Here is an 18,229-nt window from a genome sequence, read left to right as displayed (position 1 = left end):
AGACGACAATACCTCACACACTCCCATTAGTCAGATTTTAAATGTTTTCTAATGAAACCATAACTTTGTAAATATCCATCCCCGCCTCTGTAAGGCAATGCTGACATCAAATGTGATGTAGATATTTGGATGAATGAAAGGGACCAGACACTTAAGGGGATATTCTTTCATGTGAGTCCTGCTCTGCAGCCATCTGCTCACACGCCTGTTACACCCTATACGATCTGATGTCAAGCGCCTAATTCTCCAGCTGTTATTCACAACTCCGAGCGAAATGTTGATCCCGTATTGCTCGTGTCCTTCAGCTGGATAAGAGGCTACTTATGAATGCAGGCGTGGTGTTGTTGTTTTATCCTCCCCTCTCTATTACATTTGTGTTTCCCAGGAGGACAGCTCGGTGATGTGCATTCCTCGGTTTGACAGCTTTTGTTTTTAGATTCATTGAATGCTCTAATATTTAGAGTTTGTCAGGTGGATCCATCAGCATTTATTTAGATTTATGGAAATATCGATGCAGAGGAACAAATAATCTATTCTATTTCATGTTGTGTCACGTGCTCTCCGCAAATGATGTTCTAAAAATGTCCTTTCATGAATATAAAATTATACAGCAATTACTCAGATGGTGGCCTATTGTGCTCTTTCGATGGCACAAGATCAGATACGGTGCATCCTTGTACCCACATTGAGAATACTGTGTTTCTTTGTTCTTGACATCAATACTTTTCTTTCTTTTTTTTTTTACAGAAAATATGTCCCTATTAGCTTAATCTGTATCTTTAATAACTTCTGTTTTTAATCCTGTTTGACATATGGCTACTTAGTGCTATCTGCAAATCAGATGCATTAACACATTTTAATTCTTGATTAATCTCTACTGAAAAGGGTTTATTTTTAAGTTCCCTTTTGGTTGCGTAATGCAAACACTGTCCTTGACTCCACATCCCATCAGTCTTCTGAGCTTTGTCGTAACACAAACAACAGGCGCTTTTTAGCCTTCAATTCAGTGATAATAATTTGTTTTATTTTAAGGTTTTCCACTGGAATCTCCAGTGGATGATTATTTTGAGAATGTGAGCAGTTCGTTTTTATCTCATCCCATGTGAATATTGCTATTCTTGTAACCCGACGCAACCGCTACCTCAAGGCTTCGTGCCCAAAAAAACGTGTCGAGCAACTGTTTGTAAGTGTATTTGTTTCTCATACGAGTATTGATTCTTGTGGCCTGTCTCCCAGGATTATGTTGTTACGGAACAATACTCTGAGAATTGTCAACTCCAGCCGAGCAGATGAGGGGAACTATGTGTGCAGAGCAGAGAATCAGCTGGGCTCGGCAGAGATGACTGCCGTACTGTGGGTAAAAGGTAAGTGATGCCCCGGGGGTCTTTTATTTTCTGCCAAATTAGAACAAGTCGGCCACCAGTAAACAGTCCCCAATGCCATTTTTTTTTGCTCGGGTGCCAGGAAATATACTGTGCTTGCTCAACCGTGAACCAAGGGCTCTCACTTTCAAGAATCATATTACAAGGACACGGCGTAAAGGCCTCGGTCTCTTAGATGCACTGTACCCAGTCTAGATCAGAGCCGAGCAGGGTATTTATCCAAACAGGTGAGTGCGTGTTATTTTTGCCCAAGTTACAGCCCCGGTTCTTGACATTGCTCCGGCAGTGGCGTCCAAGACGAATGCAGCGGCTTGACGCTAGCTTGGTTAGCCTGAGGTGACAGTGTAGCAGCTTTGTGCTTCCAGAGGCCATGCGTGTGGAGCTCAGCCCGAGCAGAGTGGAAGTGACCGTGGGGGAGAGCGTGGTGCTGAGCTGCAAGGCCGCTCATGACACGTCGCTGGATGTGGCCTTCCAGTGGCTCTTCAACCAGAAGCTCATCAATTTTCGACAGGATGGCGGCCACTTTGAATACATCCAAACAGTAAGAGCAAGAGTAAGAGCAGAGGGCTAAGAATTGTCGTATTGGTTATGGTCCTGTCTGTCTGTCTGTCTATTTGTCTATAAAAAACACAAATAGAGATGGATCATGAGTTTTAAATAAACAATAATCGTGAATAATTACAAAGAAGATTATACAAAAATTTAAATTATTTCTGTCAATGGGTATTAATAAATTCGTAGACATGTACAAAATGAAATTATGGCTTTGTAAAAACATGGGTGCAAATCCATTCACCGTCTGCCTGTCCTGAGCTGAACCCATTCTTTCTGTTGGTTTGTCTGTCTGTTTGATTCTGGTCATCTAGAATAGGTCCAGGGAGACACGGACAAGGTCCTCTTAGGAAGATGTCGTATACATTCTCCCAGAATAAATTCTTAACCTTTGCCACCCTAAAACATCGCGGTTACATTGTTAACCTTGTCATTGTAACCATCCCTGACAGAGGAACCTTACTACATGGTAACATTGCCATGCTAAATGTCACTTTGTACACACAAACAATTATGTGATCAACTAAGCTGAACATCACTTTTTAGAAGCATCGTTTTAGAACAAGAAGTCAATTTCAAGTAAGTTTCATCAAGTTTAATTTGGTTAATATAGTTTCATTTCCTGTCTCCATAATAAAATCAGTATTGACCAAATCATGAAATGAAGTTGAAAACAAATGTGCAATGTAGGGGAGTCCTCTTTAAGTCACTATTCCTTTATCAACAGTCACATCTGTCCCGATGTGTCCTCTGCTCCTGACCATGCTCGGGAGAGAAAGTATTTGCAGTGACAATCCGTTACAGGCACAGCAGATTCATGGTTTGTAATTTTAATCAGGTGTCGTGGTAAACAGCAGCCTGTGGAACTTGAATTATTCCCAGACTTGCCTTAGGCGTTTCTCATTTCAGCAGAGAGAGGAAATACGGGGAGCTGAAGAATGTAGCAGCAAGCGAGCACCTGAATTAAACAGGAATCTCTCAAGCCGCATGAGCCTCTACAAGGTGTAAAGGAATCTCACTTTTCGTGTCAAGTGCATTTAGGCCTGCTGAATACCTAACTTTCTTCTCTCGTCCTTTTCATTCCCATTTGCAGCAGTCTTCAACAGTGGATCTGATGATTCGGAGCATTTTGTTGAAGCATGCTGGGAAGTACGGGTGCCGGGCCCAGACCAGTGCTGACACTGTGTTCGCGGAGGCCGAACTCCTTGTTCGAGGTGAGCTTGTTGTCAGTGTCAGTGCTCCAGTACTCTGTGAGGTCTTTGTGCACTTTTTAGTTGAGGCAGGGACTCACTCTCCCCCCAGAACTGAGCCACTATACCCAAAAACAAAATAATGATCCTTGGCATGTTCAGTAGAAATGGACACGATGAGAGGCCCTACTGCGAAATAATGTCAACGTTTTATGTGAATCTAGGAAATTTGAGACATATGTTTCTAAAACCTATGGGAGTACGTTCACACATAATTAACTAGCTTTAGCACGTTTATGCTATGCTAGCTACTGATTGCAGCAGTGAATAAATAAATACCTGTCTTTAAAGGAACAGCGTTGTTCCATGTTTTAATTGTCTTCATTCCCGATCGCCAGTTGATAAGGTGGTTCACTTTTACACTGCAATCCGTATCTTTTTAACCGGCTGCTGAATCAGTTTGACATCCTGGATATATTCCTTCACAAGTATATTGTTGCCAGCTTCTCTCTGAAATCATGTTTCTAAAGATCCGATACGATTTCTTCAGCGAGTGCAGTTAGTGACACTGTGGGCTCCAGGGAAGCTGTGACAGCTCGACGGAGAAGCAGTGCAGGGCGGGGCTTAGGTCAATTACACAATTACTATTTCCACGTTATTGTTCCCCTTTTGACCTTTTGATTTTGTCAAATTATTTTATGGCCACTGTAAGTTTGGCTGGACAGACGGTCTGTCTGCATGAATATGTGCTTTAATCAGATTCTGGGTAATATTGTTGCTGATAATATTGTTCCCGTGATTGTCCACGCAGCTCCTGGTCATGTGTAAAGGTTGTTACTTCTTCTAGACGACATAACGGGACATGTTGCTTTGCTTAGTGATTGAATATAGAAGGGTTTTGTGATCATTCATATTCATATTGTGGAATCCATGATTACAAGTTTGGATTTAGTTTGTTTCTTACACAAGATTTTATGTTCGATTTACCTGAAAAACATGGTGTTACACTGATTATGTTCTAATTAATCATTTAATGCAATCTTTTCAAATACTTGAATATATATTTATCACAAAATGTATATATTGATGTATTTAATGATTGCCATTTAACAGTACAGTAAGCTCTGCTACAGGGGAGGATATTTATGCCATGTGTTGGGCACGCTATAAAGAGGGTACTGTTCCTACAGTGACACAATATGCATCTTAATGTGCAACCTTCTAATGGGCACTTTTTGGGGACACAGAACATTGGTTTTCATTGAGTGCACCAGCTGCCAGCTTTTCATTTACAGCTGTTCACCCGAGAGTCCTCAGACGTTTGCTGCTCTTGCAGATAACATTTACTTCTGAAGACTGAGGTAAACATATGTTCAGCTGTAATAGAACACAGGAAGGTCTACCACACAGTCATGCTCAACATAACTAGTAAACTGCCTCCAAAAACCCCTGAAAAAGAGAAAGCTTCCATATCCTATAATCAGCAGGAAATGCTTGGCAGCAGGTCTGTGTCAGCCTGGTTCAGTTTCGTCTGTCTGTGTTCTCGTCTGTTGTTTGTTTGTGCAAAGATTACAGCAGAGAGTTGATGTTGTCACTATATGCACACAGCTGCACATCTTTCTTAATGATTGCATGGTTGCATCCATTAGTGTATCCAATGGCAACATGCACAGTGACTAAGACATCCCATGATGGGCCATTTTACAACAGCAACAGAGATTGTTTTGTCTTCATCCCTCGCGCCGTGACATCTCTGAAGCATTGGTGGTTCAGCCGTTGCAACCTGTAATTTAATCTGTGTCCTAACTCTCTTTCCACCAGGTCCACCCGGACCCCCTGGAGTGGTGATAGTGGAGGAGATCACAGATACCACGGCCACCCTGTCCTGGACTCGTGGCCTGGACAACCACAGTCCTATCAGCACCTATAATTTACAGGCCCGCAGCCCTTTTTCATTAGGCTGGCAAACTGTCAAAACAGGTAATCAATAAGGCCTATAAATCTGTGAGGTTAATGTGGGGCCATAATCAACGGCCCTAATCCTGCCCAAAGTTAAGTACGGAGATGGTGAATCAGCCCAACAAGGGCGTTCCTTCTGCTGTCAAGAGATATAACTACACATTCTTGTAGCAAGGTACTTGTATATATGAACACAATCAGACTTTTAAATCCAGAGACGGCTGCAAGAGTCCTAAAAGCATTTTTGCACTTCAGATTCTCTCGTCTCAAAGTCAATGTTTTTATTTTTATGAATGGGGTTTTGGTTAGATGTCTGAAATAAGGTATGCAGCTAGCACAAGCATAAGAGATTGGAATGTTTTGTTTGACGATATACAATATGAAGCTTTCACGTGTCTTACCGAAAGCGGTTGCTAACAAATTGCTAAATGAGAGCAAAACATCATCATGTCAAACTCTCGTCTGCCTTTAGCTTAAGTTATGATGACAGGAAGTCACGTGACTGTGGCGGGGTTTGTTTTATAGACAAATGTTCGCTTTTTACTTCTGCCGATTGCTGTAATACTTAAAAAATGTTGAAAGTGTTGTTCATTTGAAGAAGATTATCTTGCTGAACAAATCATGCAAGTGTCATAAACTAAGCTTTTTAACAATAATCCAAAATCCAACAGAGTTTCTTTTTCTCCTCAGATTCCTGTTTAAGAGGTTAAAATGCAGTTCTCTTCCAAGCTGTCGTTTTATGTTTCAACTTGCCCGTTGTTCAGAGGAGCTTAGCAAAAAGCAATTTGGGCCCACATCAAATGTCTTTGCTTTGAATTTTCATATCAGCGCTTAGTGGGAAATTAACCTTTTGGGCTTGAATTATAAGACCTATGTTCATTCAGTATCGATGCACTTCTACTGCTTAAAAAACTGAATTAGCTGTTTTCTTTTCTGTACCTTGACAGAAAACCCATCAATTACTATCACTTAGCATTTAAAGGATGAAGGCTTGCTAAGCATTGTGTGTAATCCATCTTAATATACTGCATGATAATAATAGCAGAGTTTAAGGTGCAATAATGATTCATCCCCGCAGATACATAAATCACATTTTGTATACACTCCTCTCACATCATGTCTGTTCAACCACATTTAATTCGATAAAGCACAATTAGGACTCTGTGATGTATCGTCAGTGGAACTTGAAGGGGGACCGGGGCTTTTAAGCTCTCACTCCCTGCAAACATAGTTATCAGCTCCTGTTTGAAGAGCGCTGCGCTTGACAGAGTAGTCTCATCGTGAGCTGCTTCGGATGATAAGAGCGTGAGCTCCCCCCCGAAAGTTGCCTTAGTTAGGAGACCTCTGGTTCGCCCGTGACACGGGTAATGCTTTCAGGCAATGTTTGTTTGTTGTTGCGGGATCAATATTGACGGAGCTTGATTGTGGCAGCACTGAAGAAGCTAGATTAGTCATGTTACCTGCTTGTAATTTCTTTTAAAAAATCCATTCATGAATCCTGACGGGTTTTTTTTTTTCACTCTCCGGTTGCGATCTGTAATCACACTGCGTTCACTCCAAAAGCTTTTGGTGTGAACGCAGTATAAGTCCTCTGTAGATACTGTGAGATTTGATTGAAAGCTGCTTCCTTCTATGTAATAAGTTATACTTCCTGATGTGCTCTAAAGCTGGCAGAAAGCCGTTGTTCAGATGTGGAAACATCACCATGCCAGGTCTCAAGTAAACAATAAAAGTCACAGTGCATCCGGAGGGAACTACGACTATGGTGTGTTTTTATTGGTTTTCTGGCCCTGTACTGGAGCACACTGGAAAATGAAACAACGGCTATGGGGCTAAAGTGTCTACTCGCAGCTTTTACACACAAATGTGACCGTTGTAGCAGCTAACCCTAGTTTTAGGGAATATAAAGTAATTGGACAAGTTGTCCTCTGTCTTGAAGTCATCACACAAAGTCATCACATTTAATTGTATATAATCCTCTGTAGTTAACGACTGCCTGTGGGCCGAAAGGCATCAGAAGATACGTGTGATGCAGCGTGTTTCACACGCTTTACATAATGCGAACAAAAGTATGTGAGTGTTGCTCGTCCTGATTAAATTCATACACAAGCAACACTCCTATCTGCAGACCCAGAACCAGTGACGGGGGACATGGAGTCCGCCATGGCTGTGGAGCTCAACCCCTGGGTGGAATATGAGTTCAGGGTGGTGGCCAGCAATGCGATCGGGACCGGGGACCCCAGTGCACCGTCGAGAGGCGTTAGGACGAAAGAAGCGGGTAAGTCCACCAAGCTATCAATATGCACGACATTCTAGTCCGTTTTGAGTCCAGAAACTTCTAGAATATACTCATTGCTGATGATTTATTGGAGCTACAGAGCTTACACATTGCCACCTCATGACCATGTTACGTTCCCATTGTTAATATACTCTATTTTAATTGGGCAAAAGGGTTGAAAATAAGCTGCTTACATGAATTTCAACAAGCGTGGTGTTTCCGCTGAAGCAGCCTGTCCTGTAATGCCCCGAGGCAAAGACACAGCAGAATACGCTATTTATGGGGTGCAGAAATTGACTGAGACAGTCTGCATCAGGCGTGCCGCTTCACGAACTGCTCGTTCTCGTCTACAAAACGTAATAATTACAGAGGTCAGTGGTCATTTGGGCATGGCTTATTTAATCTGTCCTATCGCTTCAGCGTAATTAACAGACTAATTACTGCATCTGCACACGGTTGTGGTAATTCATCCTTAAAGTTATGATCTGCAATTGAAAGATGAACACAAAAAGTTGAAAGATTCAGAACGCAGCAGGGAAACCTACTCTAGCTCTCAATTTGATCGACAGGTATCTGAATGTAGGCACAAACATCAAACGATAAATATAGTTTTTTTTATGTTTGCTCACGCGGTAAAAGGGTTTGTTTACATCACCGATGTTTTTAATAATGTCGCTGAAACAGTGTCTCGTTTTATTCATGATCTTTCGACTCCCGAAATGCTTTTTTTTCCTTTTATCATTATGACAAACCTATCAATTAATAAAACAAGGTAAGCTCAATTGCATGTGGGCTTTGTGGTTTTTTTGAGTTTCTTTCCTGTATTTTCATCTTTTCTTTTCTGTCAAAAACATGTCGAAGTGCGTTTGCAGTGTGTTGTCAGTGATGCATTGTTAACCTTTGTGCTTCACACAGTCCCGTCTGTGGCACCATCGAACGTGAGCGGGGGGAACGGCCGCAGGCACGAACTGGTCATCTCGTGGGAGGTAAGGTCCGAAGTGCTTCTGTAGCACAACCGTGACAACACATGTGCAAAAAAACTCAAATGTCACAGTTAAGCCTACCCAGATATTTGTTGAATAAACAGGAGTTAGTGGGAGCTTTTATTTACTCTACTTTAACTTTAAAATAATCTTTGACGCTTCCTGTTTGGAGGAATGTCAACAGTATGACATTCAAACTGTGGGGTTTTAAAAGCTCCTCAGTGAGGATGTGATATAAGTATTTCTACAGAAGGCTTTAAGCTCCTTCAAATTCAAGATGCTTACTTCTCTGAACATTCTCTCGAATGATGATTCATAAACGGCCACAGGTCATGCATTAATTACACCAGAATGATAATTATAAGGAAGAGTTCACTAAAGTTCCCAGCAAAAGTTTAAGTCTGAATGTTAAACTTTACCATCGAATAGAAATGCAAAAAAAATCAATGTCTTTCCAGTCGATAGATTAGATCAACGTTTTGAGCGCTAAAGATGCTTGCTTATAATAAACCTGCCTTGAATGTCAATATGTTGCATTATGTAAACAGAAATGTGGTAACGAGATGTTAGTTCTCAGGGGAGACGCTCAGGGATCAGCTGCTAATAACTAATAAACTGGCAGGGAGATATGCAAGAAGTGGAAGAGCGTTCGACTTTATGTCAGAAAATATACAAATGCTTTTGGGGGTTTTTGGGACAAAGTTTTAAATGTTTTTATAATAATATTTCATGGAAAGAGCATAAGTCACCTCAGTCATTTCTAGAAATACTTCACAGAGAAAATGACCATTTGTATTTCAGTCACTCAGTTACCTTGGTTTTTCCACATGAACAGTCTCTTCATGAATTCAAGGGATCACAGGCTGAGTAATTGAGATACAAATGGTAGTTCTGTGTGTGAAGTATTCCTTTAACCTTAGAATCCCCTTGTGCTGTAGTTCACGGTCCCTATTATCACTCACCCACCTTTAAAGCAGGTTTACAGTAATTGTTTGTATCACGGCGATGATACTAGGCATGCTGACGCTGAGCTGCAGAACATAATAAACATAAATACTGATTTTACATTTGACTTTTTAAGAAAATGTTGATCCTGTAAGCCAGTGTGTTTTTGAACCTTTCCTAAGTGTGAGAGCAGTGCCTGCGGGATTGAAAACCCTGCGCATAACAGCACAGGAATGATTATTTCTAGGATTGTTACATGATTAAATGTGAGAAGAAACCTGTGGTGTAAATATTCATCATTTAAACTTGAGAAAGTATTCCTCAATAACAACAAAACATAATAAACGTGTATGTGAAGTGAATTTATCATCTGGAGCCGCCGCTGTAAGAACCTTCCTGAACCTGCAGGTTGAGAATCAGTGTTATAAATATATTTATGAAAGAGTGAAACAAGCCCAGTGAAACAAGGGTCCCTTTAAACATCGGTGCTGAAACAGCTCCGCCAACGTTCCCTTAAGGATTCAACTGTCACTAAGTAATAAATCCTGCATGTGAATGTGACTTAATAATCATGTAGAGGTTGTTACTGCATGTGCCATTCATTTAAAAACCTTCACTTTTTGTTGCCTGGGAATACTTGTCAGACATTATTAAGGGGGATAAAGCACGGTTGATGGACGACACAAGTCCTTGTGGGTCCTAAACTTGAAGGAAACGGTTTAATGACTTGAAGATATACAGATGATTGCATTAGTTTACAGTCAGTTGCTTTCACTCGAGCTGAGATATGACAAGGTGTGTGCTGGGGAGCGGTGTTTGCACACAGTCCTATTCCCACAACCATCAAAGTGGGATCTAATTAAAACATAGAGGAAAGTTTGAGAGAGAATGATGAGAAGAGTCTGGAGATGCTCTTAAAGGTAGGAGGAGAGACGTATTGAGGGATTAGCTGAAGTATTTATAGAACAGTTGAGCATAGGAGGTTGGCAATCAATTTGGATCGTGGTGAAGTGAAATGTGATTGAATTCAAATTGAATTTTTGGGCTGACAAATTGTTGACATACATTTTCCAAATAGATATTAATTGTGTTTTATTTCTCAACTATATTTGATCTAATTATCTCATTTCTAAAGTTTTTCTCACCTTAAATAAAAGACCTTAAACAAACAAAAGCACATGCCAACAATAAACTAAAAAAAATGTTTATGGACAATGAGTCCATTAATGATAGCGCATAAACAGTATAGCATGTATGTGGTTAAGATTCAGTCGAATTAAAGTAGCTACGCTGTGATTGAATTTGGCTTTGGTCAGCATTCCTGCAGCGACCTGTCAATCGCAGTAAGCCCGCCTTAAAGCATACTCCGCTTTATGGTCTATTTGAACTCCATCATTTACTAAATGAACATCATTCTGTATTGAAGAAGACTTGAAACTAGCGATTGAGACCATATGTTCTCATGTTTACAATGTTTACTGAGGAAATAAATCAAGTGAGAAGTGGAGTCATTTCCCCATAGACTTCCATACAATCAGACTTCTTTTTGTAACCAGAGGAGCTGCCAGCCTGCTGGTCGGTAGAGAGAATGCAAGTTTTAAGACACTTCCCGGCATTGAGTAAAATGACCCAGGTGTGGATGCTCTGAACTCCCAGGCAGCTGTGACCCTTCTTAAGAATATGGCCAGAGAGATGCTCATTATACACAGTGCTATCACACAAAACTGGAGGTTGTGGTCTTCACAGCTGTCTGATACCGAGAGAGGGTCTCGTGAGCTGCTAGGGGCCCATCATCAGCACAATTATTAATTTTTTTAAAGGGAGGGTGTGGTCACCCATCTGCTACAGTATTCTACATGATTATTATGACATCACACAAGCGAGGGTTTGAGCGCTTTGAAACCTGGATGAAAGGCGTCAACTGTTCCAACGAGGGACAAACCTGGAAAGTGCTTCAGTCCGCTCAGGCAGGATGCTTTTCCACGAGATCAGAGGCTGAAGTGGTTATTGTAAAGAGAAAACACTTTTATGAGATAAAGATTAAACTGTCCCGGGGGAAATAAAGGCATGAGAGCAGCAAAGAAGACAATGCAAGCACCAGAGCCTATTCAGACAAATACCACAGAAACAATATGTTGATCATTGGAGACAAACCTCAGAGTGACATGAAATAATGCCTATTGATAGATTTATGGATTCAATGTGGATGTTTTCTTTCGAGACATATTTCCAGCACATGTGCATGCGGTTTTCTTGTCTGTCGTTGGCTCTCCTGATTTGAAGAGCTTGTGTCCAAGAGAGATCGTCATGACAATACACAACCCCGGGGTCATTGCATTTTAAACGTGGTCCCTCTTCCTTCCATTGGATATGTGTTTAACCACACAGGGTCTCAGCCGGGCCGTGTGTTACACAGAGCCGCATGAGCCGGGCCAGTGATTAAGACGTTTTAAATGATTCATTTGGGAGCACCAGAGCGGCACAATGATGATTAACCTTGGATCTCGGAGTGGTTCCAAATAAATCCAAGGGATGTTTGTGAATATCTGTTTGTGATGTAAATCTTGACGAGGGTTGCGCAAAAAACGTAATAACTCTTACGCCAAGTAAAGGGGATATCAGCGGCCAGCTTGGCTCTCGGCCAGGTTCGGCACGCAGCGTGTGCAGAATTTCTATGTGCAACGCCGAGAATTTGCAATTGAGATCAGTTGAAGGATATATTAACAAGGGAACGGTGAACAGATGTGGAAGCAACTGACTTATTCTTGTAGTTATTAAGTATGGGAGTCCAACTGCCACTGGGAAGATAACCTTCACATGAGGAGAAGTGCCCCTCCGTGGCACATTATGGGGGATAATGTCCACTCCAGATGGGATGGTGTTTGGCGCTCAAACATTTCCTGTTTATAAATGAGAGTTATGCTATATAAAGAGTGTCATTAGAGGAGGTTGTATAACACAATGACAAACTCCTTATAAATGCATGTAGGACCCCATGTTGGTGAGAAAAATCAAGGGATACTTTAAGTGACATAAAAACATGATTGTTTGAATGCAAGAGTCCTTTCAAGCGGTGCGTCAATTTGAGTATAATTGTTTCTTTCTTAAGGACCATTTTGATGAGAAAATGCAGAGCTGCAGCTTTTTAGTCTCAGCAATCCTGCGTGATTGGAACAATTTGCTTTCTTCAACAAGTGCGTCATAATGTGTGAGCATCGTTGAGTCTGCTTGTCTGGTTTTATTCCCAAATGAGCAGGTACGGAGTGTACAATAGGGCAAAAACAATTAAAGTACTTAAAGTACTTTTATAAAACGATGCTCTCTAAGAGCACCGCTGGACAATGCCGAGACGCTTCGATGCAGTGTCCTCCTTTCGGCACTCGCCATTTCAGGTTGTTCTCTCTGCCCTATTTCTACTCCTTTCTGCTAAATGCTCTTTAAATAAATCAGGACCTCGTCAGTGATCAATTCCGATGGATATTAAAGGAGACGGAGCACAAATGTTAGCCCTTTTTTGGCAGTCGAAGCATGCGAGCGCGCTACAGTTCTGCCTCTCCAATCATCTGTGGAGAGTTGTCAGGGCCTGGACGGCCATGGTGGGCAGGGTTGTTAAGCAGGATGAATGACTAAACAGTCTCTGCAGCTTCATTCAGTAGTCTCATTAGAGTCGACGGTGGGAGACTGTTTCTTTTTTTCTTTCTCTGGGAGCCATTGGGAGGACCATTAGTAATGCCCCTACAGTCATCGTGGCTGAGCCCCGGCAGGCCCGGCAATTTCATCCACAGGACTTACCTCGGTTCAATCAGCCCTCTCACACCGTGTCCACACTTAGCCCGCAACTCTCTCAATTCCCAAAGCCCAACAAAGTGTTTCTAGACTTAACTAGCTAATTTCTTGGTGCCGTTTCTTTTTTAAGATCTATATTCCTTGGCACGTCTTTAAAAGCCTTGCCAGCTCTAATGGAAGCTAATTCATTTCCACTGATCATCCCCGTAATTAGGCAGTCATGGCGATTGAATGAAATGTGAACTACATCTCCATCCACCACCAATCACCTCGGTGGATTGGATGGCTAATTTGGGTGATGCCTTCAGGGTACAATATTACTTTGAAGCCTATGCAAATCAACACATTACAGCTCGCTGACTTTTTGTTGCCAAAAAAAACGGTGTACAGGTGTTTGTCATTTATTAAATTTAGATTTAAATCCCTGCAGCCCGTATTTTAATTAAATTCAAGCTCACTTAATGAATTGGCATTTGATTTGATTAAGCGCGGAGCAGCTGTGGAACACGGCCCCCAGTCTCGCCACTTCAGGAAAACCACAGCTAAGCATTGCAGCCAGCACACAAAACATGTGTCCCAAAAAGAATCCTCCCGTCAGACATGGAAAGATAAATGTGCTACATAATGGGGACAGCTGAGCCAGATATGATTTGTTTCCATTACTCAAGACTGACTGCATCTTTATTAACATTGGCAGACAACAGGTAGTAAAAGCGGGTTCTACGTGACTACCAGAGGAAAAAGGCATATTATGTATTAATGAGAGCCCACTTGCACAGAAGAGGCTATTTAAATGAGGAAGTAATGCACCCTCAGTCACACAGCTGTGCGGCGCTGCTGCCGCGACAGGTATGCACTTAATCTCAGTGATGATCAGTTTCTGTCCTCCCACTTTGTTTATCAGCCCGTATCCGAAGAGTTCCAAAATGGCGAAGGCTTCGGCTACATCGTCGCGTTTCGCGCCAACGGAACCAGAGGCTGGAAGGAGAAGATGGTGACGTCCGCGGACTCCACCACGTACAAATACCGAGACGAGACCTTCCCTCCCCTCACCCCGTTTGAAGTGAAGGTCGGAGTGTACAACAACAAGGGGGATGGGCCGTTCAGCAAAGTTGTTATCATCCACTCGGCTGAGGGCGGTGGGTTCCTATTTGTGGCTGCATTGATTTTAAAAGTACAGAGGGAGAAGCTTTTCTGCAGCTTTATGGTTGTCCCCGTTTCAACATTGCTTCACAGAGCCGAGGGAAGCGCCGTCCGATGTGAAAGCTTACAGCATTTCTTCATCGGAAATTAGGGTCACCTGGACACCGCCCAATCCTGGCCCCGGGAGACCAAGAGGATATGAGGTGCTTGTAAATGATGTGCCTTGTGGGAGGTGGGGGGTGGGTGATGGGGGGTGTTTGCATCCGCACTTGCACTTTTCCATGCCGTATCTGACATGCTGCGCAAGCATGTGAACCTTCGAGCGTGAGTTGAGGTTTGACCATTTTCTTTTTTTTCAAAGTCTCTTTCTTTCGTCTGAACAGGTCAGCTACTGGAAAGACATGGAGCAGGAGGAGTCAAAACAAAGAACTGTGAAGAATGAAACATCCATGGTCCTGACAGGACTGGAGGGCAACAGTCTGTATCTCATCACTGTAAAAGGCTTCAACAGCATCGGCCAGGGTCCTGCCACTGCAGCTGTCACAGCTAACACCAGGAAAGCCCGTGAGTCCAGCACTGACACTAATCATGTAACACTATGTATGGAATAGAGGCTACCTGTGCAGTTTGCTCCCAAGTCCCCCTGTAAAAAGGGTAGTAATTGACCTAGTTGGTTGAAACTCTGCTTAAAAGTCTGTTTGAATTTTCACCCAGAGCGCTGCGTTCTCTTCTCAGCTCCTGCTCAGCCTCCAACCAACCTCATGTGGATTCAAGAGGGCAACAACGTGTCTTTAAACTGGGACCCAGTGAAGGCAAAGGACAACGAATCCGATGTCATCGGCTACATGGTAATCACGTTTCGTCAACTGCATGTAATCAGGACAAATATAAACATTATGTAAATGCTATACATTTGCTAATCGGCAGGAGCAGCTAGTTCCAGTTGTACTTTTTTTAAAACAGGCGTCTCAGATAATTTAACAATGTAATAGGTTTATGTTATGGCTTTGAGTTCCAATTATTTGTACCTTGTATCCGAGAAAGCATGCTTTTACTGCCAATTTGGTCTAACAACATTGACCCAGTATCTGAAGAGTAAATCAATTTAAGCTGCTGAATATATTATGAGGCTCATTGTGAGGTTTATCTCTGTAAACTTTAGTTTCGCCGTTACCTTGGTGATCATAGTGGACTCTTCCCTCCTAACCTTTGTGCGTACACGTCTTGTATACTATTTGTATTTAAAGAACCAAACGTGTTCTATATATGCCATGTAAACCCAATAGTATCCCGCTTGGTGAAAATCACATCCTTATCACATGTGTTAAGGTGGAAAATTAAGTGTTTATCGCGCTTCTTTATCAATATATGTTTATTTGCTGCCATATTGCGCATGTGTGTTTTATTGCGCTTATCATTACTAAAGTAGGGTACTTAGCATACATCTAATACACTGTATCACATCCATGCCACACAACCACTAACAATAACACACAAAGGTAAACAATACAGTAATATGTCAATATAACTATAAACATGGAACTTATGAAGTTAGGTCACAGAACATTAATAAATTGCTAACGTTCAACATGACGACAAAAACAACAAGCAAAGAAATAGTTAATTAATGTAAATTAATAACGTTAGCTCATTTTAACGTTAGTTTGCAAACGACACAAGGCCCCGTCACCGAACTACAGTTACAGTTATCTCAGAATACTACGGTTGTGTTGTTGACCTTGTGGTGTTATTGGTGAAGGTCGTGTGGCTTTCTCAAACTAATGAGTGCGTGCTATCGTATCCTGACGTCGTCTCTGACGTCTCGGTGCTGAAGACTGTAACAGGAAAGGGCACGGCGATGGAACTCTGCAGCTAGACTCTCCTCTGTAAACATGTGACCATGTCCGGCAGGTGTTACTCAAACAGGAGGGCAGAGGCCACAACCAGGTGACGAGAACCATCAACCCATCCACCTTGCTCTCAGTGCCAGAGGGAGGCACCTACATCATTGAGGTGCGCGCCCTCAGCGAAGGGGGAGAGGGAGCGGTCAGCTCCCAAGTCCGACTGGTCACCTCCTCCGGTAAGTTTGTTAGTTGCCTTCCCCCTTCTCAGCCACAAACTCCCTTCCATGACCTCTGAAATGCAATCTCTATGCCCAGTCTGTTTTCTCTTTGTCTCAATCTTGAGTTCTGCCTTTAATTGAGTCTTCGCAGATGTTATGTGAGCCAAGTTTTCTTTGGCTAATACTGTTTTAATTACCTCGCCCACACAAGCCTTCCGACTCTTGCACAGCCAATTAACTTCTAAGCAACCGAATGGAATAGAGTTTGCAGACCTGCATGTGACAATTTATTTCCCTTCACCAACCTTTTTTTTTCTTCCTGCCATTTCTTCCTTGAGTCCGATTCATTCCAAAGATCAAAGGAGTTATCGAGCATGAAACATTCATGCAGTTCCCGCATTCTGTTTTGCATCATCGTTTTCGCCCATACTGACTCCTCCCACTCCCCTTCTCTTAGGGGTCCGAGCCAAAAGCAACCAGCGCTCAGTGCACTGCACGCCTCAGGGCCTGACATGGACAGCAATGCTCCTGGTTCTTCTGGTGCCTTGAGCTTCCTGGTGAGGCCACAGTGCCATCCTCATTTCCACGGAGGGAGGCCACAGTCTTCAGCTCCCTCAATCCCTCTGACTGCCTGCTTGCTTTGGCCTTACCCAATCCCGAAGGGCCCGAGGCCTGCCAAAGGGGGGTTGAGTCTGCCGGTTCTTCAGAGTTCATCCGTTTAAGTCCCCCGTTTCTTTTTAGGTCTGGGTTTGATTTGCACAGTTCTTTCCGACATCCCAATAGTGCTACAGTGTACACTGCGTGGAAAGATTTGTTTAATCATTTACTTTTAACAGCAAGTGTTCCTCTCATTGACTGGCGTCTCACTTCCAGATGGCTCTGTGGCTCCACAGAGCATGAACAATTCCTCGAAAAGCTGCTGTGGTAATACAGGGATCAGCCAGCCTGTTTCTTTTCATTACTTATCTACGTCAATTTTCCCCTTGGCCGCTTAACAAGCAATGCAGCAGAAGCTCAGTAGAGATAAGTGCATTGTTTTCTTATTCACACATTGAGGAACAAGTTTTTTAAGGAACCGAGAATCTGACTATTTCTAGACTTGCTTTTTGTACATTGTGTTACCTTTAGAGCAAGAAAAAAACCAGTGGTGTGTGTCAGCTATGTCAAACTCTGTTTCTTGGTAGTGATTAAGCAACGCTTGGTGATACAGTTTGTTGACAGTTGGATGTACGGAGATAGGAAACAGGTTCTTAACTTTAGTGCCCGGACACATCGATAGACAAAGACAACTCTGTACGGACTCTTGGTGTCAGTACAAATAAATGTGATGTATATTTTTTAAATGGTTGTTGTTTGTATTTTCTACTTTTAGAAAAGTAATATTTCTAACAACACACTAGGACCTTTTTCCCATTGATCCGTCTTTTGATTATTTTATTAATTTAGTCTCTACAGTTTTCCCCAAATCTTTAAATTGCTTACTTTCTCTGACCAACAGTTCAGGATCCAAAGATTTCCAGTGAAAGACAACAAAGAAAATTAAAATATTTCCATATTGGAGAAGGTGGAGACTTGACAATGTTTGGTGTTTTTGCTTGATATATTTGTTCGATTATTGGAGAATAAAAATTGTTGATCAACGAAATGACAATCATCTCTACAATACAAATTCACCGTGACATTTTCATTCTACTTTCATTTCATCTGTAAATGTTCATCAGACAGTTTTAGAAAGCATTTCCCAAGAATTATGTAAATTTGGAGTGGATTGAATTCCACACACGTGGCATTAGAGGGCACGAAACATTTTGCGATAAAAGCACCACTGCATGGCCAAATAGGGCAGCATCGAGAGTATCTCTCCCTCCTCTCGGGCTCCTCTTGCCTTGTCTTCAGTTAAAGCTTATCTCTCACTGGGCAAAAATCCAAATGAATTTGCCTCAAGTGTA

The 18,229-nt window shown here is 42.1% G+C and overlaps 1 protein-coding gene across 1 annotated transcript in view; it reads left to right on the top strand.

Moving 5' to 3' along the window:
* The window catches only part of cntn5 (contactin 5), a 56,250-nt gene extending 39,409 nt beyond the window's left edge, over positions 1–16,841 (top strand). Inside the window, 12 exon segments of the mRNA XM_034549019.1 lie at positions 1,237–1,364; positions 1,748–1,943; positions 3,024–3,148; positions 4,946–5,104; positions 7,212–7,361; positions 8,277–8,347; positions 13,980–14,214; positions 14,312–14,421; positions 14,602–14,782; positions 14,954–15,066; positions 16,130–16,298; positions 16,738–16,841. Of these exon segments, the coding sequence (XP_034404910.1) occupies positions 1,237–1,364; positions 1,748–1,943; positions 3,024–3,148; positions 4,946–5,104; positions 7,212–7,361; positions 8,277–8,347; positions 13,980–14,214; positions 14,312–14,421; positions 14,602–14,782; positions 14,954–15,066; positions 16,130–16,298; positions 16,738–16,841 (1,741 nt within the window).
* The last annotated feature ends 1,388 nt before the right edge of the window (positions 16,842–18,229 follow it).

This window comes from Cyclopterus lumpus, chromosome 13, assembly GCF_009769545.1.
Source record: "Cyclopterus lumpus isolate fCycLum1 chromosome 13, fCycLum1.pri, whole genome shotgun sequence".
In the NCBI taxonomy this organism is placed as follows: domain Eukaryota; kingdom Metazoa; phylum Chordata; class Actinopteri; order Perciformes; family Cyclopteridae; genus Cyclopterus; species Cyclopterus lumpus.
This window is presented reverse-complemented; position numbering and strand designations above follow the sequence as displayed.